Source organism: Lepidochelys kempii, chromosome 2, assembly GCF_965140285.1.
Source record: "Lepidochelys kempii isolate rLepKem1 chromosome 2, rLepKem1.hap1, whole genome shotgun sequence".
NCBI classification, from domain to species: domain Eukaryota; kingdom Metazoa; phylum Chordata; order Testudines; family Cheloniidae; genus Lepidochelys; species Lepidochelys kempii.
The window spans coordinates 144,485,009-144,508,970 of record NC_136381.1 but is presented as its reverse complement, the minus strand read 5'-3'; the positions used below and the strand labels follow the sequence as shown (position 1 = coordinate 144,508,970).

Genomic DNA, 23,962 nt, shown 5'->3' with positions numbered 1-23,962 from the left:
AATTCTAATTCTGTAGTATGAGACAATATATTCATGTAATATTTAAGAAAAGTTTTGTAAATGAGTTCCAATAGTTCATGGATTAGGGATCCAATCTTATGGGGTTCCAAGGGCTTCTGTATAGATTATTTAGGTTAATCTTTCTATCTACCCAATGGGACTCAGTCTAAAAGATACCATCAGGGATGCTTAGTTTTGCAGTTCTGAAACTGTGGATTTGTGTCTCTAGAGATAACATGCTCGTTAACAGCAAAAATGTTTTTAAATGAATAACTAAATAATATAGAGGTGAGAATTAACAGACCTCAACCCTATTGTCCCTCTGCAAATGTGTGTGCACAGAGTCAATCCCTTACCTCTCTCTAAAAGTGAAAAGTTTCAGAAAGTTCAATGAATAGAAGATTGTTGGGGGCGGAAGAGATCTGGATAAGGAGAAGAAGTCTGGAGATAAATGTGAGAAGGGAGGGACAGGCAGTAGAAACAAAAGTGAAACTGTTTGAGCAACATATTCCAGAAGTCTTGAGGCCTTTCTGACTGTAACCTTAATTCATTTGAGATCTATCATACCATTCTCTCACTAGAATGGAAAACCTATAATGGCAGCAGGCTGTAAAAGAGACCCAGTTTGGGAATATTTTAATGAAGTTCCTCTACCTGTGGGTAAGACAGGCATGCGTGCAAAATGCAAACAGTGCAACAAAGAAATGCAAGGCCTGGTTGTCCAAATGAAACAACATCATGAGAAGTGTTCCTTCTCAGGAGGAAACTTCGTTGAAGATGATGAAAGGAACACGTCTAAACATGCAGGATCTTCAGGTTGGTAAACTTTTTTTATTTCATACCTCTTTCTTAAGGACTGCCTCTCTTCCTTCTGGACTATTATTGATTTCTTATGTTTGAGCAAAAAATATAGTTGTTACTCTATGTTACTATCATTTTAGATGTGGTTGTGATAAAAAAAATAGCTGAAATAGGCAAATCTTCCTTTTACAATTTCACCTTTAAAGTAGTACTGAGTGTCAGTGAATGCAATGAGTAATACTAAATGAGCAGTATGGTAATAATAATTAAATAACTGCATTGACTTATTTTGTTTAGGAGAATCCATCCTCAACATACAGGATTCTGAAGACTATCCACCTTCAAGATCACCATCATTTTCTATAGTTTGAGTTATATCGCCATCATCCAGAAACAACCATAGATAAGTTTGTGATTAAAAAAAAAAATACAAAAAGTAGTAATTGATGGAAAAAATTGCCCGGTTTGTTTATGCAACAAACTCTCCTTTCTGTATGATTGAGAACCCACACTTTATTAACATGGTTCAGTCATTAAGACCAGGATACAGTCCACCCAACACAGCAGATGTCATAGGCTGGATAAAGTGTATGAAAGAGAAATTGAGCAGTGTGCAAAAGGTCTAGAGGGTAAAATTGTTAACCTGAGTCTTGATGGGTGGAGCAATGTCTGCAATGATCCTGTTGTATGTGCTTGTGTGACAACAGAAGACGGGAATGTCTTCCTTACAGAAACAATTGATACATCAGGAAATGCACACATAGCAGAATACTTACAAGAAGTAGCAGTAAAAGCTATAACAAACTGTGGGGAAAATTTCAAATATCTAGTATGCAGCTTGGTCACAGACAATGCTGCAAATGTATCCAAGAACAAAATGCAGGGAAATAGCTGTTTTATCACTGACGCTGTTGAAATTTGGAAGGAACTGAGTGAGATCTTAAAGAGAAATATGCAATGACAGAGTTAAATTACAAGCATTAAAAAAAAGAATGGGACAAGCGCTATCTCCAGCTCATTTTCTAGGAAATATTCTCAATACTCTGTACCAGGGTCAAACCTTAACTGCTGAAGAAGAGGAGTTGGCTATGACATGGACATCCAGCAGTCATCCCTCCATAATGCCACCTATAATAAACTTCAGAGCTAAGGGTGAACCATTCAAGAAATATATGTTTGCTGATGATTTAAAAAAAGTCACACCACAGAACTGGTGGAATTCACTTAAGCACTTGGATTCAGAGACTGTTGAAGTGATAATATCACTTTTAACAGCAGTAGCTTCTTCTGGTGGTCTAGAAAGAATATTTTCTTCCTTTGGACTAATTCATTCCAAATTGAGAAATCATTTGGGACCTGAAAAAGCAGGAAAGCGTGTTTTTCTTTTCCAGATTATGAACAAACAAGAAAATGAAGGTGAAGATGACTGAGTTAGCTGCAGAAGCCAATATTTTAAGTTTCTCATGTTGACCTGGCTGACATAGTCGATTTAATTTTTGTTTTGTTTTTTTAAATATTTCATTTAACTATTTTAGTTAAAAGCAATTTAAACAAAAGCAAACCTGATTTTAAAAAACTTAAATGTTTAAATTCAAAAATTCATATGCTTGTTTTGTTAAAATATTATCTGTTCGCTGTTTAAAGAAAAAAAATCCAGAATAGATACCGTTGTTGTTTTAGTTTAAATAAAACAATTTAAATGTCTCTGTCTGGTGATGTTCTCCTCCTAATACAGCGTGGCAAGAAAATCCTCCAAATATTAATGATTAACCTGTTGAATTGGAGATAGTTCACCTCCCAATGACTTCATAAATATCTGCTTCAGTTACCTGTGGTAAATGAAATAACCAAACAATCATTCATTTTCTGATATAGCTGTAAAACTAATCTGAAAAGTTTTCAGAATAAATAATTTAAAAAATATATAATGTGTACCTTCCAAAAATGAAACCTAATCTATCTCTGAGTTGTGAAGAATATGTATTAAGGTTATAACAGCCACCAAGAATGCACTTTTATGTAGATATCCATGATTAAATCAAGTCTTCCTGACGTGATTTAAATCATGATTTAAATCAATTTGATTTAAATCAAATCCACCCTGCTTCCACCCTGCTTTTGCCCCTGGGGCTGGGCACACCCCAGTCTCTGGGCTTCAAACCTTGTGCCTCCTGTGGCAAACCTATGCCTGTGAGCGACCCACGCTCCAGTTGTCTGGAATGTTTGGGGAAAATTCCCATGAGAGACCAGTGCCAGATTTGTCAGGACTTTAGACCCCTTACAAAAATGGAAAAGAGAGGTAAGACTGAAGGCTATCCTAATGTAAGCCATCAAGCCATTCCAATTCTGCACTGAGCATGTCAGCCTCGGTACGAACCATTCCTCTGGCACTGCACGCTGCTCTGTACCATTCCCCATCTCCGGTGCTGAGGAAGAAGCACAAAAAGCAATGCACCGACAAAGGGCGTTCACCAGTGGAGAAGAAGGACAAACATGGCAAAGGCAATGGAGTGCAACCTGCTCCAGGCCACTTCTCCATCCATGGTCCCATAGCACCACCGTCAACTCTGCCCAGAGTTTCAAGTCCAGTGCGGGACCCTCTCCTGACAGCCAGAAGCCACCATGGCACCAACAGATTGACAGTACTGTCAATCTCTGAGGCCTTTGCAGCACAGGGACTTATTGGCACTCCCGGTTCCACCAACTCTGATGGGACAGCTGCCATCTCCACTGACTGTGAGCAGGAGGGAGCATGGGGCACAAGCCATGCCTGATACCCTCTTCGTGACCATCTCCATTGTGCCACTGGTCTCCAGATCCTTGGCACCGAATGGAGAGAGAGAGGGGGGTACCACTCCACCGTGGTTGCCTTGTGGGGACTCTGAATCTGAGGTGGAACGCTATGTCCAGCAAAAGGGCCAATACCGGTACCCATTCTGTGCATCTCCGGACATCGGTCAGTACTGGTCAGCCCCCCAGTGCCTGGCCAAGTGAACAGTGGTCTGTGCAGTGGCCTTTCTGGAACCCTTGGAGGTTTCCCCAGTATTGGGTCACCCCTCCCATTGATCTTACTTGGTGGCTTCCAAGCGGCTGGCTACTGCTCCTTCCTGCTCAGTACTGGACCCAACTCCTGTACCGACCCCGGTACCGATGTTCAGGATGTGGCTTCCTTCGACATTCTTGGGGCTGAGGAAAAGGAAAAAGCCCCTCCTCCGGTACAAGCCGCTCTTGCCGCCTCCTCCCCAGACAAGTCAATCTCTGAGCCGAGTAGCTCACTTCCGCAGGATGACATCATGGTCTATTAGGACCTTCTGAAGCTGATAGCAGCTAATCTGGGGGTAGAGATTGAGGAGTTTAAGGAATCATCCCACAGCCTTATCGACATGGCTGAAGCAACTCCTAACTTGCCCATTAATGAGGCCAGTCAAGGCCCTGTGGCAAACTCCTCCTTCTCTGCCCCACACCTCAAAGAGTGCTAAAAAGAAATTTTATGTGCCAGCCAACAGGTACGAGTACCCATACTCCCACCCTCCTCTAGGGTCCCTCGTGTCAGTGGCCAACAAGAGGGCCAGACAAGTGCTACCCCCAAACAAAACAATGCAAGAAAGCTGGACCTGTTTGGAAGGAAAGTTTATTCAACAGGTAGTTTATAGCTGCATATCTCAAACCAGCAATCCCTACTGAGGAGATATGACTATAATCTGTGGGACTCCTTGTCCAAGTTCAGAGACTCTCTGCCTCATGACTCAAGGCAGGAATTCTCTGCTGTCTTAAAGGACAGTCAGAATGTTGCCAGGACCTCACTCCAGGTAGCACTGGTTGCAGCTGACCCAGCAGGTAGGACAGTGGCCTCCACTGTCACCATAAGGCTATACTCTTGGCTTCAATCCTCAGATCTCCCTCACGAGGTCCAGCAATCAATCCAGGATCTCCCTTTTGAAGGCTCCTCATTATTTTTGAGATAGATGGACATGAGACTATATGGCCTGAAGGACTCAAGGGCCCCCTGCCCTTGAGTCCCTGGGCCTCTATGCTTCATCTACTTCAAGGAAGCATTTCAGGCCCCAACAGCCACCACACTTCTCGGCTTCACCTCTGAGACAGAACCCTTTTAAACAAAGGGAGAGATTACCAGCAACGTCAGCCGCTTCCTTCCACCTCAACTTCCCAGCCGGGTTGCATGGGTACTCCAGTGGGCCCACGCAGGCCTTTTGAAGATGCGCCCAAGGGTGCCATACCAGTTCTCGTCTCAGATCCTGCCTCCCCCTGATTTTTGGACTGACTATCCTGCTTCTGCCTGGTGTGGTCCTGCATAACATCGGACTGCTGGGTGCTAAATACAGGGATGGTTGGCTATGCCCTCCAGTTTTCATCCACCCCTCCTTCCTACACCCCAGTGCTGTCCCTCTTCAGGGACCCTTCTCATGAGCAGGTCCTCATCTAGGATGTGCAGACCATTCTACAGATGGGGGCCGTGGAGGAGGTTCCTCAAGACATGAGGGAAGGGGTTTTATTCACAAGATTTCCTAATCCCAAAATCCAAGGGAAGGCCTTCAACTCATTCTGGACCTATGTCATCTCAACAAATATCTCAAGAAACTGAGGTTTCACATGGCCTCCATTATTCCCTTCCTGTTTCCAGGGGATTGGTACACCACTCTCGAGTTTAAGAACACTTACTTTCACATTTTTATCTTTCATGGCCACAGGAGAGTTCTCATGTTTATTGTAAACCAAACGTACTACCAATTCACAGCCCTTCCCTTCAGCTGATCTGCAGCCCCCTGGGTCTTCATGAAGTGCATGGTAGTGGTAGCTGCCTTCCTCAGACTGTGAGGAATTCAGGTCTGCCCGTACCTCGACAACTGGCTGATCAAGGGTCATTCAAAGGCTCAAGTAAAGAACAACATCAGCATGGTCCAAGCCACCTTCTGAGCGCTGGGCCTGTTGATAAACCAGCAAAGGTGGACTCTTATTCCAGTTTAGAGAACAGAATTTATCAGGGCAGTGCTCAACTTGATCCAAGCCAGAGCCTTCCTCTTGGAGGCCTGTTTCCAGACTGTTGGACCTGATATCCAAGGTCATGGTCCACCCATTTACAATAGTCGAGTTTGCCTTAAGCTACTGGGGCACATGGCCGCATGCACTTACGTGGTCCAGCATGCAGGTTTGGCCTCAGGCCCCTGCAGATGTGGCTAGCTTCAGTTTACTTCCCGAACAGACACCATTTGGACTTGGTGGTCACTGTTCCATCCCTGGTCCGTGCCTCACCCAAGTTCAGTAATGATGGGAGTCCCCTTTGTGGCCCCCACAGCTGTCAGGGTCCCTAGAGTCGGACGCATCAGTCCTAGGTTGGGGAGCCCACCTGGACAGCCTGAGGACTCAGGGCCTGTGGTCCCAGGAAGAACTTTCCCTGCACATAAACGTCAGGGAACTCAGGGCGGTTTGCTTAAGCTGCCAAGTCTTCCTTGCTCAGATCTCAGGTAGGTGGTGCAAGCTTTGACGGACAACATTGTGGCCATGTTCTGTATCAACAAGCAGGGAGGAGCTCAATCCTCCACCCTGTGTCAGGTGGCCATCCATCTATGAAACTTCTGCATGAAGCACTCCATCCACCTCAAGCCTTCACATCTTCTGGGAGCCTGGAATACACTTGTGAATGACCTCAGGAGATTCTCTTCCTCTCACCACAAGTGGTCCCTTCACCCAGAGGTCACCAGGTTCATCTTCCAAAGGTGGGGCTCTCCCCAGATAGATCTGTTCATGACCAAGCATAACAGGAAATGCAATTAGTTTTGCTCACTGTGGGGGCACAGCCCAGGCTCCCTCTGTGAAGTCTTCCTGCTTCCATGGACAGAACTCCTGTTCTACGCATTTCCCCCCGTCCCTCTGGTTCACAAGGTCCTCCTGAAAATCAAATGGGAGAAGGCGAGTGTTATTCTTACAGCCCCGGTGTGGCCACACCAACAGTGGTTTGGCACACTACTAGATCCATCAGTAGCAACCCTGCCTCCGCTCCATCCAGACCTGATCTCACAAGACCACAGCCAGTTACTCCACCCAAACCTCGACTCCCTTTCCCTAACTGCATGGATGCTACATGGCTGAACCTGGAGGAGCAGGCCTGTTTCGAACAAATTCACCAGGTCTTGCTAGGTAGTAGGAAGCCATCCACTACGGCAGGGGTTCTCACAACAATTTTTTTGGTAGCCTCAGAGTGCAGCCACCAGCTTTTGTTGGTGGCCGCTCTGACAGTTTTTTTCCTAAAATAATTAACTTTAGGAAAAACACACAAAATATACATGTCCAAATATCGTAATTTATTTATGTAGAGTTTCTTTTTGCAGACTCAATAATAAAAATAATGTGCAGTTGTGTCTATTTTTTTTACTGGATCTAAACAAATAGAAATGGTGCTTTGCACATTCTTGTCTTTTTTGTTGTTTCTTTCGCGGTGTTCTTCAAGGACAAAGTCCAAGTACGCCTGCACCCAGCCTTCCTGCCAGAGGTGGTTTTGCAGTTCGATAGCAACCAGGTCATTTTCTTGTCAGTCTTCTTCTCGAAGCCTCCCAAGAACTCAGAAGAACACCAGATTCACTTAGATGTTAAGCATGCCCTCATCTTCTATATTGAGAGGACTAAATCCTTTTGCAAATCCACACAAATCTTTGTAGCAGTTAGCAGAAAGGGTGAAAGGACTTCCAGTGTCAGCCCAGAGGATCTCATCCTGGGTAATCTCCTGCAATTGGGCATGTTATGAACAAGCGAAGGTCCCACTTCCTGCCATCATAACTGCACGCTCCGTGAGTGCTCAGACCTCTTCAGCAGCATTCCTCGCACAGGTTCCAATCTACAGGGTCGCAACTTGGCTGTTGATGCATCCCTTTGCATCCCACTATGCCATCACTCAACAGGTTCAAGACGATGCTAGGTTCAGAAGAGCCGTGTTGCAGTCAGCATGTCCGTGAACTCCAAGCTCACCTCCTGAGGCACTGCTTGTGATTCACCTAACGTGGAATGGACATGCGCAGCACATCTCAAAAAACAACAGTTACAAAAGGTTAGTAACCACGGGGTTTTTTTTAATTTTAAAACGATTGACTGATCTTCTAAACACAGTAGTTTGTGAGTTGAAAGTTTAGTTCCTTTCTTCTGAAGAGTTTTGTGTTAGGAAAAAAAAGCTAGCTTTCATTCTGGGTTTTCTTTTTCTAACATAGTCTATGTTAGTCAGATGGAGATGCCCATGGATTGCATTGGCAGCTGCTTCTGAAAGTCAGTGAAATTGTGATTTATGTAGGTTTGTGTTGGACCAAGAACTTCTCTCATTAGTATTTCTTATGGGATGCGGGTAACTGCTTATATAATTGAGATTAGTCCCAAATGATTTGATAGCCTTTTTATCACACTGAAAAGTCTTAACAAGGAAAGCTTAAAATGTTTGATGAATAATAGTGCATTGCATACACATGTACTTTTTGTGATTTGTTAGTTGTGTATAGTAAAATGTGTATCCCATTTTAATTAAACCAACCCATAAGAATGTACTGGCATACTGTTGATTTGGGGTAAAAGTTTGATATTCCAAAGCTTTAATTTTAATGTGACTTCACCCAAAACATTACAGTATTGTTGGTAAACAGATGTGAAGCTAAAATGTTTGGTTCTCTTAAACACCTGAAAATTCAGATGTTTAGAAAAGCTGATCCAAAATATTCAAACGTTTTGAAGGCTTTGTCTGCAGTGACGTCTCCCTTCCTCTGACTGATCCCAGGACCCCCTCATTGCCCCTGTCTTCTCATATCTTTGATGTTTCAGACCAGGGCCCCTCTTCTGCCAACCCTAGGCAACATTTCAGCTTTTGTTGGGGGAAACCAAGGCCCTCTTCCCAGCTCAAGCAGCATCAGAATTTTGCATGGCAATTCCCCCACACCAATCCAGGAAGCCCTTCTAGCAGCGACAGGACACAGGTCCACTTGTGATCTTTCTGGTAAGCAGGGCTACCCAGAGTCATGCATTTGCTCTGCTCCCTGGTGCCTTCTCACAGCCTCGTTGGAACATCATCTACCCAGTTGGCTTACACACAATCAATAATAATGAGCAGCAGCAGCAAGATTTTCCCTGCAGTGACCATTCTTAGCCATCATTGGCTATTGTGAAACGATGGCAGCTAACTGCTTTGCCTCCTTCCATCAGAGAGAGCGTGGGGAGGGAATGAATTAGGAGGGGAACAGAATTAGCCAAAGGGGAGAACAATTTGGGAGAGCTAAGTTCAGGGAAAGGAGCAAAACTATGATTTTTCCCACAGGTAAGCATCCTACTGTGCAGATCTCCTGGCAGAAACTAGCTCATGTCTTTTGTTCCATGGCAAATGTCTCTTGAAGAATTAATTGGAACTTGGCAGGTTTGACTTTGGGTAAAGTGGAATTGGGACTCTTGAGAGATGCTACCAGATGTGGTGGGTCCCACAATGCCATTGGAAAAGTGTAAAGGGGAGAGAAAAGTGGTCATTGGGTGGGAAGTATAACGAATGAAGGGTTTTAGATATGTTAGGAACAAATATGGACTGTCTTGGGACCTCCCTGATTCCTTCCCTTCACCAGGGGAAGTCAGATGATGAGAGAGAGGGGGTTCTGGTAGCCATATTTTAAAATAGGTTATGTTAAAGGGATGAGTGAAACTTTGGATCTGTGCTTATGTTATTAACTGAATCCATTTGTACAAACCTAGTGTTTATTTCTCATCCCTATAGCATTTCTTTAGATCTTGAAATACTCTCCATATCTCACTTTAAAAAGTTAATAGAATTTTCAACACCAAATTGTGCAGTGATTATATGAAATATTTCTAAAACAAAAGTTAAACAGAAAGTCACAGATAAAAACCAAGTACAGAGCTTTTTATTTTTGGCATTATTTTTAGCAGTAAAACTAACTCCCCGTGATTTAGTATTGCCAAGATTACTCCTATAAAGTTGGAAATGATAGATATGCAGTATGCTGAAAATGGCTTGAGCAGATTTTTCTCCCCAAATATTTGTGTAATGCTTCTAGTGAAAGATACTAAGGATGATATCCTTCACTTCCATTATTCAGGATTGTAGGGAGGGATTTTCAAAAGGGCTCATTGTTGGTCTCACTCCTCTCCCTTTGAAGTCAATGGCAAAGCTCCCGTTGATGTCCGTGATAGCAGAGTTAAGTCAGTGCTGAGTGCTTTAGAGTGAAGTCCCCTTTATGCTGTTTTGCCGCCATAAAGTGCAAATGAGAATCGGGTCCTCAGAGTTTAGATGATCTGTGAATGTAATAGTTGCAGTACTGACTGAATGAAAGACGGGGTTTCCACGTTATGTGTACATGTGTCTTTTTTCCCTTGTGCATTTAGACAGAAACTCCAAGAAGAGCATACGGACTGGAAGTTTGGAGAGACATGGCTGTTTTTTGGCTGCCGGCATCAGGACAGAGACTACTTATTCAGGCAGGTTCTGTAGGTAGTATTGGAACTCTGTTGCACCTTGTATTTATGCTTTGGATACTGATTTCTAACGTTTTTGCATTGTCTTTCAGAGATGAGCTCAGAAGTTTTGTTGAAAATGGCACATTAACTCATCTTAAGGTTTGTTTCTCAAGAGACCCTCCAGCTGCAGCAGAAAAAAAACCAACTAAATATGTGCAGGACAACATTCGACTTTGTGCTAAAGAGGTTGCCAGAGTCCTGCTGAAGGAGAGAGGTTGTTTCTATGTATGTGGGTGAGTAGACTAGAGTTTGAATGCCTAACAGAGGGAGCATTTAATAGAAATTGTTGAATACATTTGAAAGACTTGCAATAGCATCAAGTAAATGACTGGCATTTACAATACAGTAGAACCTCAGAAATACGAACATCTCGGGAATGGAAGTTCGTAACTCTGAACAAAACTTCATGGTGGTTCTTTCAAAAGTTTATAACTGAACATTGCCTTAATACTGCTTTGAAACTTTACTATGAAGAAGAAAAACGCTGCTTTCCCTTATTTTCTTTTAGTAGTTTACGTTTAACACAGTATTATGCTTTTTTAGACTTTTTTTTTTGTCTTGTCTCTGCTGCTGCCTGATTGTGTGCTTCCAATTCCAAATGAGGTCTGTGGTTGACTGGTCAGTTCATAACTCTAGTGTTTGTAACTCTGAGGTTCTACTGTACTGAAATATTCCTGTTTTTTAGAGTGTTAACTTTATGGTATAATGTTAATCATCCAGCCCTACAGCTTAATCTTTTTCTTAGGTTATGGCCAAGTATTCCACTACTCTATTGATTGTTCTCACCATAATGTTTCAGAAATGTTTCTTGTTCATGTAGGGTTTTCCAGTTAAAATAGGACAGGCTACAAGCAAATGGTGTAACTCTTGTGAAAGTGGAAGATATACACATATATACATGTAATGAATTATGGAGGTATGTGATAACAGCCCTTCAGCTGGCACTCTATAGGTTTGGAGGTACAGAGCAGCAGCCTGCTACCCAGGATATCTTCCCTTGGAGAATTCCATTAGCCTTCTTTTCCTGCCCTTGTGGGGCTTTAGGGAATGTTTTCTGTAACGGTAACATCCTTATGGTGTGAGGTTTTTATGTACGGAGATCTAACACACTTGCAGGTGCAGGATTTTTGGGAGCATCTCTCTGTTTGTAATGCATCCCTGATTACTTACAAACAGTTAATTGAACACGTGGCATTGGGCCCAGAACTTAGTAGCTTCTCTTTCAAAACCAGAAGTCTGTTTCTTATGTTACTACTAAGTGGTCAGTAGTATTAGGGCTTTTATTGTTTCTGTATCTGAGCAACTAGAGGGTAGCATAACCACAAACACTTGAGCAAGTCTAATTCCATCCAACAGAAGGCAATTATTTTCTTCCAGTTTAAATGTGGATCTGAGTTTCTGCTCCATATACATTTGAATGTATTGAAAGCTTCATGTCTTAGCTGTTTTAGGTATTACTGTTGCCACCACTCCCAAGTACAGGAGCAATTAATGTCTATGGTATAAGCCAACATAAATTCTACAATTCTTTATTTTAAAAAGTATTGCTTGTTTCCAAAAACATCCTGTATCTGTGGCTGCCGGTGAAAGGAGAAATCTGCTAATAAGTACTATTTTTTTGTCTCTGTCTTTTCTAGAGATGCAAAGCACATGGCTAAAGATGTGAATGATACTTTAGTGGACATTTTAAGCTCTGATGCTGGAGTTGACAAATTGGAAGCAATGAAAACCCTGGCTACATTACGACAAGAAAAACGCTATCTACAGGATGTCTGGGCCTAAATGTGTGACCTCTGTGCCTTTGCAAAACAAAGACTGTTAGATAATTTTCACCGTATATACTGTATGAAGACTCCGCTGATTCTTTGGATTACTGTTATTTCAACTTCACTTAAGTAAATTCTCTCTTAAAAGCAGCCAATTGATAATTTTAAAAAAAAATTTTCTCTAGTCATTTAATTCTTGATCATTCCTACTGATCTTTTGAAAGGCATTTAAAACCTTTACAACAACAACAACAAAATGGAACCTATGAGTCCTCAATTTGTAGCATTATTACCAAGTAGATTCTCATGGAGCTCCATTCCTCCAATTTAATAATGGTATACTTTGAAAATAAACTTCTGCATTTATATAGTATCCAATATTATATATATCATCGTATACAGCACACATAACATTACTTATTTAGTTGTACTGTTTATCACGTACATCTTATTGCCAAGATTTAGTTGAACATATTACGTGTAAGTATTTTGAAGGAATTTTTCTTTGCCTGATAACATATGACACAAGTTGCAAACAATAAATATTTAAAATATTGTCAAGGAATTCTGGGCACAATAACTCCCTCATTAGAGGAGGGTTTGGAACAAATTGATAAACTAAACGGTAATAAGTCACCAGGACCAGATGTTATTCACCAAGAGTTCTGAAGGAACTCAAATGTGAAATTGCAGGACTCCTAACTGTCGTCTGTAACCTATCATTTAAATCAGCTTCTGTACCAAATGACTGGACGATAGTTAATGTGATACCAATTTTTAAAAAGGGCTCCAGAGGTGACCCTGGCAACTACAGGCCAGTAAGCCTCGCTTTAGTACCAGGCAAATTGGTTGAAACTATCGTAAAGAACAAAATTGTCAGACACATAGATGAACATAATTTGTTGGGAAGTCAACATTTGTTTTTGTAAAGGGAAATCATGCCTCACCAATCTACTAGAAGTCTTTGAGGGGGTCAACAAGCACGTGAGATGGAGATCCAGTGGATATAGTGTATTTAGATTTTCAAAAAGCCTTTGACAAGGCCCCTCCCCAAAGGTTCTTAAGCAAAATAAGCAGTTATGGGATAAGAGGGAAGGTTCTCTCATGGATTGGTAACTGGTTAAAAAATAGGAAACAAAGGGTAGGAATAAATGGTCAGTTTTCAGAATAGAGAGATGTAAATAGTGGTGTCCCCCAGGGATCTGTACTGGGCCCAGTCCTATTTAACATATTCATAAACAATCTGGAAAAAGGGGTAAACAGTGAGGTGGTAAAATTTGCAAATGCTACAAAACTACTAAAGATAGATAAGTCCTAGGCAGACCATGAAGAGCTACAAAAGGATCTCACAAAACTGGGTGACTGGGCAACATAACGGCAGATGAAATTTAATGTTGGTAAATGCAAAGTAATGCACATTGGAAAACATAATCCTAACTGTACATATACAAAGATGGTGTCTAAATTAGCTGTTACCACTCAAGAAAGAGATCTTGAAGTCATTGTGGATAGTTCTTCGAAATCATCCACTCCATGTGCACCAGCAGTCAAAAGAGCGAACAGAGTGTTGGGAATCATCAAGAAAGGGATAGATAATAAGACAGAAAATATCATTTTGCCTCTATATAAATCCACGGTATGCCCACACCATGAATACTGTGTGCAGATGTGGTCGCCCCATCTCAAAAAAGGTATATTGGAATTGGAAAAGGTTCAGAAAAGGACAACAAAAATGATTAGGGGTATGGAACAGCTTCCATGTGAGGAGAGATTGATAAGACTGGGACTTTTCAGCTTGGAAAAGAGGCAACTAAGGGGGGATGTGATTGAGGTCTATAAAATCATGAGTGGTATAGAGAAAGTAAATAAGGAAGTGTTATTTACTCCTCATAATACAATAACAAGTGGCCACCAAATGAAATTAATAGGTAGCAGGTTTAAAACAAACACAAGAAAGTATTTTTTCATGCAACACTCTGTCAACCTCTGGAACTCCTTGCCAGAGGGTGTTGAGAAGGCCAATACTATAACAGGGTTCAAAAGGGAGCTAGATAGATTCATGGAAGATAGGTCCATCAATGGCTATTAGCCAGGATGGGCAGGAATAGTGTCCCTAGCCTCTGTTTGCTAGAAGCTGGGATTGGGTGAAAGGGCATGGATCACTTGATGATAACCTGTCTGTTCATTCCCTTTGGGGCACCTGCCATTGGCCACTGTCAGAGGACAGGATACTGGGCTTGATGGACCTTTGGTCTGACCCAGTGTGGCCGTTCTTATGTTCTCCACCTCCAAGCTTTTCTATGAATATTGATATTTGAGTGATGAAGTAATGGGCTTACAACATTTTGCAGATACTTGGAAACACTGGCTGATATTGAGTAGGTTTTCCCAGCTAACTCATGCAAAGTATCTTTAATTCATTCCTTTAAACTCTGCTGGCTTAATTCTAGGCCTTTCCTGAACAAATCTGACATTTGTGCTAAATTTTGTTGGATATAATTATTGCAGCTTGAGATAGGAATATCAAATTATTATTATATTTTCTGAAATTAGGTAATTTGAAACTCATTTTACAGCCTTAAATCTTTTGCTTCCTCAGAAAAATCTGAATTACTACCACCAAAATAATTTTTTCCAAATTCAGGTAGAAAAATCCATCCTCTGCCTAACAGGGATGCTCAAAGGACAAAAAGCTCTTTTCTTCCTCATTTCAACTGTCATTACTTTTACCTTTCTTCAACTCACCACTCCCTTTGCTCCCTCTCCTTTTAACTCATGACTCCTAAGTCCCCATTTCTTTTGGTTCCTTCCCTTCTTTCTCTCCAAGATTAGACCCTTAGAGGAAGAGACAAAGGGGAAGAAATATTTCTCAGTTGTGGCATTGCTCAAGTATTCTTGTTAGGGAAAATTCCATTTTTACTCTGTCCTACACATAAAGCAGCACTTTTTGTATTCTGATTCTTGTTTTATAATGTTTGCCACTGTGGTATTTGAGCTCAGTATAGGCAGAGGGAGCAGTTGGAGGAAAATGTGATAGAGTAAAATCTCAGTTTTTTAAAAAAAGAAACTGCAATTAACTCTAATTGAAATTAACTTTTATTAAAACTTTGACATAATTGCAAAGTAGCAATTATTTAAAAGGTCAATAGAAAAGCTCAACTAAAATTTTACATACCAAGCTTTATAGAAAAAGGTTATAATGCTCCACAAAGAGGACATGATGGAGATATATGTAATAAAATCTATTAAAATATCAATACAATGTAATTTGGGATTCAACATGTAAAATGAAACACACACACACACACACACACAAAAGTAAAATAAAGAAAGAGACCTATAATTTATTATTGTTATGCTGGAATCACTAGTGTATCATGAATATCAGTATATTAGACTAGGCATTCACCTTCACATACTTGTCTTTATTTACCTGAGACAAAAAGGTTTTAGCTTTATCATAATCAAAAAAGATGTATTGCTAATCATCTTTTAGAAATTAGTGTTTGATTGAAAACATCACTGAGACCTGGAAATCCAAAGAAGCACATTCAGCAGATAGGATTAACTATTTTCTGTGTCATTAATGAGTTGTCTTGGAAATACCAGGGAAAGTTTGAAATAGTGATTTTAAGAAACTGCCATTTTCATTTCCTTTTTCAGACCACTTACCAGTCATTTTATATCATATGATATGCAGAAGTAATGCTAGCTGGTCTAGTAACACTACTAGTAGCTTTTATTAATAAGGTTTTTTTTTAAATGGCCATATGGTCTCCTTCCAACCAGCTTGACTGTGGCTCCTGTGTTGCACTGCTCCAGCAATTTACAGCAATTGGAAAGCTAGTGAATCCAGCCCTTCGAGGATTTTGTCAGTGTGTTAGAATCCTTGGATAGTATAGAGCCACTAAAGCTACTGCTACAGCTCCTGATAGCAGACAAGTGCCAGTATTTTTAAAATCACAGTTAAGGTGTATAACCATCTACAAAAGAAAAAGGAAAGAACAAAACCAACAACCCTCTGATGGTGTTGGTGTTGATTTTCTGCTATGTTATATATGTTTGGCCTTTTGTGGGGGACACTGGTTGTGGAAGGGAAAGGCATGCATGGGAGAACAAAACTGAAAATAATCAACAGGCAGAACACAAATCAAATAGTACCAAAGTTCTAAAACAGAAGAAACACAAGGATTGTGAATGAAGTTTTTGCAAATTAATATATGGAATAAGACGTGTGTATAGGCTGCATTGTATCAGCATGGTTGAAATATGCAAAACATTGTGGCCAGGTCCTCAGCTGTCCTAAATGTGAGACACTGGAGATGACTTCACTTTAGAATGGATACATATCTCACAACCTCTTTAGAATGTGAAAATGTAGTTATAACACTAACTGTCCTAGCTAATTGCTTTAATATACCTGATTTCTTTTTGTTTGTTTTTTTGCTATGTTCCTTTCATCAGACATCCCTGTGACCCATATCCAAGGCATCCTTGCCTTCACAACAAACAGAAGAACCTCTGGTTTTTACACATTTTCCCTGCCTCCTGATACAAGTAACATACCTGAAAAGCTAATTTCTATTTTGTTCATTTGTGTGTTGGACCATAGATGTTGGGTGAAAGCAAATTGCAAAGTAATGCTGAAATGTATGAACCTAACTCAGGCCTTGTTCACACTGGCCATCTCATCTGTGTTTAGTCAGCTTGAATTGATTGTAAGCCATGTTAGGAGTTGAAGTTATTTGGGTTCCCCACCCCCACCCCTCCACGGGCTGCTGGAAGACGATGGGGGTGATGAATGTATGGAAGAGGTAAAATGGATGTTGAAGGGGGATAGAGGAGAAGTGGTAGATGTGGTATATCTTGACTTTAGTAAGGCTTTTGATACTGTCTCGCATGACCTCATAAACTAGGGAAATACAACCTACGTGGAGCTACTATAAGGTGGGTGCATAACTGATTGGAAAACTTCCCAGAGAGTAGTTATCAGTGGTTCACAGTCAAGCTGGAAAGGCATAACGAGTGGGGTACCGCAAGTATCAGTTCTGAAAAAGGATCATTTCTGAAAAACTGCCAGGAACAGCTGAAAAATTCTCAGGAAATGGCTGAAAAATTCTTAGAAAACCTTACAAAATTCCAGAAGGATCTCAGTTTTTATATGTAAAATCCCAAAACAAAGATTTGAGAACTTTCACCTAGATGTAGATTGAAGTTGATTGCTTCTCTGGTTGCAGTTCTAGCCTCTTCTAGAATTTATCTTAATTGGTTTTAACCTGAAATTGTAGGTGAAAATAATGGAAGTAAACTGTGACACCCTGTACTCCATGTTCACCATTTTCATATGATTATGATATAATTTGTACAAAGCATGAGGTATCATTTGAAAACTCAAAATCTGCTGATTATCTTCTTGTTGAAATGTGTGTAGTAACACTGCATGTAAAATTAAGAGATTTTGCTATATGATTGTTACTGAAATATGTTGTAAGTCTGGGTAACACCCACAAACCAATTTCTCAGAGACAAAGAACACTGGCACACAAGCAAAGAGCTAAAAGGCCATTACCTACTTAATCAGCGGGGTGGGGGAGAGGTATAAACAAAAAATTTACATTTCCTCCCAAAAACACTTTGAACTGCATATACAAGGGAGATTGCCTGTACCCTGCTTGTGTGTGTGTGTGTGTGTGGGGGGGGGGGGTAATCTTCAAAGAAAGAAGGAAAGTGACCTCCACATCATCCCTCTCTTACCATCTCTCTGCTTATGAAATCAACAACTCTGACAGAACTGAAAGGGTGGGGGGAAAGAAATGGTCACAGCCTGTGAAATGTATTGTACCTGCTGGTAAGAAAAACTTCTTTTCCTTTTAAATCTGTTAGCCTTGGTAAAGTTTAGGAATTAGCTTGTGTATTTATCCTTTTATTTCTTTTGTAACCAATCCTGATTCATATGCATCTCTACTTTTAATCACTTAAAATCTATCTTTCTCTAGTTAAACTTGTTTTATTGTTTTATCTAAATCAAGCTCTTTTGGTTGAAGTGCTTGGGAATCTCCATTTAAGTCAACAAGCCTGGTGCATAAACATTACCCATTGTTGGAATGCCAGATTAACTATGATCTTATACTGTCCAGGGGGCTACTGAGCAATATAAGATGCACATTTTTGGGGAGCAAGGTTGGGACTGGGAATATGCAGGTGTCACCCCATATATAATTCAAGAATGTCTAGACATATCATTCGTTTATTCAGCTCTGAGTGACTTTACATTCTGGTGACTGAGTGAGCAAAGCCAGGAAGGGTTTGCTGTTCACTAGCAAAGCAGCGTAAAAGGCACCTGAGGCTAAAGAGCTAAGGGAACACAGCAGTCCAGATTGCCTGCTGAGGAATGTCAGATAAACACAGTATAGTGCCTTCTTTATAGAGGAGTAAACTGAACTCTTTGTTATATTAATTTCTGACTAGAGATGCTGACTCTTTCAATGAGGAAGCCAAATTCTGCTAGCACTCTTTTCCAAAGTATGTAACAGGCTTGACACTGGGGCTACATTTCTGCAGTGACACCAGACATTAATCCTCTCGGCTTGGGCAATGATTTACACCAGACTTGACAAACTTTTTTTAGGAAAATTTACCAACCCTGGCACAAAATTTATATGCTCAATACCTATAATGATTTATGATGCAAAAATTAATGGTGTTTTTTACTGGCCCACAAAGGCAAAAAAAAATCCCCTGTGAGTTGGAAAGGAGAATTTTGCAAGGCTGTTTCTCATACACACACACACACACTCACTCTCTCTCTCTCTCTCCCAGGAATGTTCACAGCAAGCACCCCTCTTTTGTCTGACCACTAAAAATGTGGATGAGTTGTAACTTTTATTAGTATTATTTATTTATCTAACATCTAGAGGCCGCAGCTGAGTTCAGGGTCTCACTGTACTAGGCCTTAAACAAACATAGTAAGAGACAGCCCATGCCCTGAAGGGTTTACAGTCTAAATAGACAAGACAGACAGAGGCTGTGAGAAATAAGTATCCTTCTCTTTTTCCAGATGGAAAATTGAGACACAATACAATTCACCCAAAGTCAGAAAGACGGCATGTGGCCAAGCTAGGAACTGAACACTGATCTTCTGAGCTATTGATCAGGGGTTTAATCAAAAGACCATCTTTACTTTCCTAGATGAATTCTTCATTCATTAACACTTGTTTATCATTATTACAGGGGAGCCCTGCCTTGCATGTGCAGAAGGAGTGCACAATTTGAAAGTCATGATCTTTCAAACGATTTCTTATATACTAAAGAGAAAGCTCATATAGGTTAGCAAAGACACATCAATCAAAAATAAATAAAAATTGGTGACAGAAATAATAGCTGGAAAGAGAGAACTCTGGCTTTAAACAGATAATGCTATCAACAAATCAACCCCATAATATAAATAAAGATGATCTGTGTTCCCAACATCTTCAGTGCCAGTTCAAAGTGTAGACTATTTTGAAGGCTTTGTTTATTGAAGTGATTAGCTTAGATGAGAGGATGAAGAAAAGTGAATGTAAAATCAAGTGACAAAGAGTTTTTAAAACATGCTAAATTCTCAGTGTATGAAAATGTTTTTTGAAAACAGATAAATTCCCTAGTAACCACTGAATCACTATCAGAAGTAAAATGTAGCATGTGGGAAATTTTCCTTTGTACATTTAATGTAGACTGTCTCAGGAAGATTTTACAACAGATTCTACTTTTGTGGGCCAGTCTCATCTACTCACTTCCTTTTGGTGGTTTCTCTGTTTGTCACCCACTGTATATATAAAAAGGCAGCACAAAGCAGCCATCTGTTCCTGGGTGTAGGGGAATCCTCAGATGACATAAAACTAGTGTAGCTGACACAACATTACCTGTTTCCCACCTTCTTCGTAGAGGACATGTTGGCTGCACGCAACTCGAAGTTTCTTTAAAGATTGCATCAGCCCCTGCTCCCCCCAGGATCAGGAGACTGGCTTGAAGACACCCCCTCAGCTGTGGAGGATGATTCCCAATGGGTTACACTTCTGCACATTCCTAGCCACCAACATTTGCACTGCAGAAGAGCAAGCAGAACAAAGGCTATCGTTAGTAAGGGTATGTCTACATGGCCCCTGGGAGAGTGCCTCCCAGTGCAAAAAATAGCAATGTGGTCACAGCAGCTCAGGCTAGCCACCTCAGTACATATCCATGGGGTCAGGTGGGATTGATTGTACTAGGGTGGCTAGCCTGTCCCACCATGGGCAAACTGCTATTCTTAGCGCACTAGCTTGACCAGAGCTAGTGCGTGTCTGTCTACCCAGGTTGTTGTCAAGAAACTTATAATGAATGGTGTTAGATAAATGTATATTAAATAATGTTTGAGAAGTAGATTTATATTTAATAGTGTTATAAAAATATGAAAGGTAATTTTTCTGCTTTCTGAATGTGTCTTGTTGACAGCTTTTAAAGGTGGTAAAAAATAAAAAAGTTGGTTAGTAACATATCTACTGTGTAGATAATAGGGCAAAGCAAAATAGACATGTGTGATTTATTAGCCAGATATAGCCCTCCCTCGTAAAACGGTTTAGGGAGGATGAACACTGACTGAACAGAGCTAGCCAATCACTAATTCCAAGACCTCAAGAAGCAGATAAGTAAGAATATGACAACGGTTGTAAGTAATAATGAAATACATTAAAGCAATGAAAAGAAAGCTAGATTGAAGGTGGAGGATCGTAATAGCTTCAAAACAGATATATATATGAAGAGGTGTCAATTAGAGTTTTAGCAGGATAAGTAAAAATGTATGTTAAAAAGGAAGGATTTGGGCAGGCAGGGTCTCAGACAAGGACCCTTGCAGCACATTCATAGGTTATAGCCCTTATTATTCCTTGGTCCTCGCCATTCCAGGTCATTAAAAGAGTGGGGGGGGGAGAATAAATTTATTCTTTGGGTATGAGTTAATGGGAATTAGGTGCTAGGACTTTGGACATGGGTGCTGAAATTCATGGTGCCCAGGAATTTTATACAACCAAAATAAATGCTGCCCCACCAATGAGGTGAAACCTGGCCCTACATGCACAAGCCCCTTGATCTGAATAATTAGGGAGCTGTGTGTTGGGACTCCCTCCGAGACCTTTTTCACTTGGCTTGTCCAAAACATCTTGTCCAATTCTGGGAGAACACTTCATCCAGTTCTCTGGGATCCAAAAAACTCAGTTTCATTCCAGATTTCACTACTCAGGTTCCTTTACTTGGCATACAGCAAAGCTACGCTGAGTTGATCAGACTCAAGCATAGGGCATGAGTATAGGGCATACCAAACATCCAGAGTTACACAGAAAACTGCTTCCTTTATATACATTTATACATTACATTGCATCATATGTTTTGGACTGGCTTGGTCACTTTGCAGGACCCAATCCCTGTGCAGCAACATGCTCTGTCCATGCATTGTCCAATCTCCACCTACTCCTCTTCTCTACATTCCTAACTACGTTTGTCCATTCTTAGTATATGGGTGCTCTCCCTCTTATCTTAGCTGGCTCAGACATTGTCTTTTTTGCCTACTGACCTATTTACTTATCTTAATTAGCACAAACATTCTGTTTTCAGCCTAATGATCTGTTTACCTTTCTAATTCTATCCTCCAAGAAATGAGGCCTTCCTCCATGTGTTAATTACTCATGTCAGGCCAGGCCTCAGCTACACTGGGAAGTCATTTCAGAGTAAGAGAAGTGGATTTGGAGGATCATGTCCCTTTTGATGTGATGTTAGAGGATGATCTGGAGGAATAGTCCAAGATGGCCTATGTCACAGGTTGGAGAGACAGTAACATTTGTCCAGTGGGACCTAGCACAGTATTGGTGCCCTGGGTGCTCCTTGGGACTCAGGAGATTGCACCCTGACTCTCGCCAATATGGTACAAACTCTGCCCATACCTAACAAGCACTTGACAGAAACATGGAGCAAAACATTCAAGGCTGTAGGGTCCATGTGATGGTAAAGAAGTTGCCCCCTCAGCACCTCCACAGCTCTGGAAATGCCTGAGTTGACTGAGGCAGGATCTGACTTGGAGTTTTCTGGGAAGAATCTGCAACACTGCCTTGTAGTGGTTAAGAGTCATACAAAAGCTGTAAGATGTTTTGGTTTGACTCCAGGGTTTTGGAATGACTCATTATACAGATGTGGGAGGGCTCTGAAATTCAGAAAATGATCCTGGTTCAAATTTAGAATGTCAGAATTGGGAGAGATAGGACTTGTGATCTAGGATTTTGGATCAGACCTCCTATCTATAACCATTAAATTTCAACACAGGCTGAAATGAGACAACTTGACATAAAATAGCCTGATGAATCACTAGGCTCATCTCTTAGATAGCTGGTATATAGCAGGACCCCAAGGGTGATGGGGCAGGATCAGAATAATTAAGTATCTACCAGGTAACACTACTGAGAGAAAAAGTGAGGTGAAACCAAGGATAGGAACAAGTAGCTGAGACATTAAGATAAACATTGACAGGAAGAGCAAGAAGTTACTGGAATGCACTAGCAAGGGAGACAACCATTACTGCAGATATTAGGAAAAGGTTAGACAGGGCTTTAGCATAAATGACATTATCAATAGGCAGCATTAGATAAGAAGCCCTGTTTTCCATGCCTCTTTGTCAAAGATTTTCTCTTCCTTACCTATTGGTCTTCATGTTTTTATCTTCTTTTCACAGACTCTCTCTCCAATCTGTATCCTTCCTCCTTCTTTCTCATGTTTCTAGTTTTGCTTTTTGAATCTTCTCCTCATGACCTATTTGTGCCTCTTTAACACTTGGAAAATTTGGCTAAATCTTTTTATACAGATTGTGTTAATATTCAAACACAGACCCATGTGGTCTTTCCAGGACTCCCTGGGTCTGATTCTATTAATTCCTTCAAAGAAAACCAACAGCCTCTTGGTGTGAGAGGAGGAACAAGGACTCAATTTGGGTGGAGGTTGGGTGGGTGAATGGACCAAAATAATGTAGTTCAGTCAAAATGCAGCCACTTCACTGCTCAGCTGCAGTTTACAGGTGCTGTCACTATGGTAACAGCCTCACTGGGATGTCACAATGGAGATCTTCCATTTCATCTTTCCATTACAATCTCTTCTATCACTGGAGCTCAGGTGGGGGCAGGGAGAGGCATAGGCACAGTCACAGCCAGGGTCAGTTTATCATTGTAGCTATAATAATGGCATTTTTGCCACATGCCTGACAGTGCACAAACACTGAAACCCATACAGAGAGACAGAGAACAAGTGTGATAGCCAAAGATCAGAGACCATCAGAGAAGTCCAGGACACTCCAAAGGCAGGTCAGACTCTGCCTCGCACCCAGACCTGCTAAACCAGCAGAAAATGAATTTTGTATTTGCACATTTAGAGCTAGGCTGTGAACCTCTCACTCCCACTGGGGAGTAGTTACTCATGAATGGTCCCACTGACTGCAGTGAAACTAACCGAGAGAGTGCTGTGCCGGGTGAGTAAGCATCCACTATCTGACCCCTTTGTCTGTCAGGTCTTTGGGGCAGGGACATGTCATAACCACGGGCTTGGTAAAGTGCTGTGAATATTTATGTAGCTACATCATAGCCTGCAAATCCTATGGTCTTAAGTGCTTCATCATATGATTCTTGTTCACATGCCCAAGGTTAAACTGATCACCAGATTTGGGTATGCAGTGTTTTTTGTAGCCGTGCTGGTCCAAGCATATTAGAGAGACAAGGTGGGTGAGGTAATATCTTTTATTGGATCAAATGCTGTTGATGAGAGAGAAAAACTTTCAACTTTGGTCTAAAGGGGAGTTGTGTTGCTCGAAAGCTTGTCTCTCTCACCAACAGAAGTTG

At 41.0% G+C, this 23,962-nt stretch overlaps 1 protein-coding gene across 11 annotated transcripts in view; it reads left to right on the top strand.

Moving 5' to 3' along the window:
* The window catches only part of MTRR (5-methyltetrahydrofolate-homocysteine methyltransferase reductase), a 172,235-nt gene that overhangs the window by 114,932 nt on the left and 33,341 nt on the right, over positions 1 to 23,962 (top strand). For 5 of the 11 annotated variants that reach the window (XM_073332380.2, XM_073332381.2, XM_073332387.2 and 2 more), the window contains 3 exons: positions 10,180 to 10,272; positions 10,362 to 10,544; positions 11,949 to 16,535. The exons of 1 other annotated variant lie outside the window; for it this stretch is intronic. In XM_073332380.2, coding sequence (XP_073188481.2) covers positions 10,180 to 10,272; positions 10,362 to 10,544; positions 11,949 to 12,093 — 421 coding nt within the window. In that variant the 3' untranslated portion in view covers positions 12,094 to 16,535. 5 more of the 11 variants (XR_012157386.2, XR_013635360.1, XM_073332389.2 and 2 more) reach the window with 5 other exon arrangements.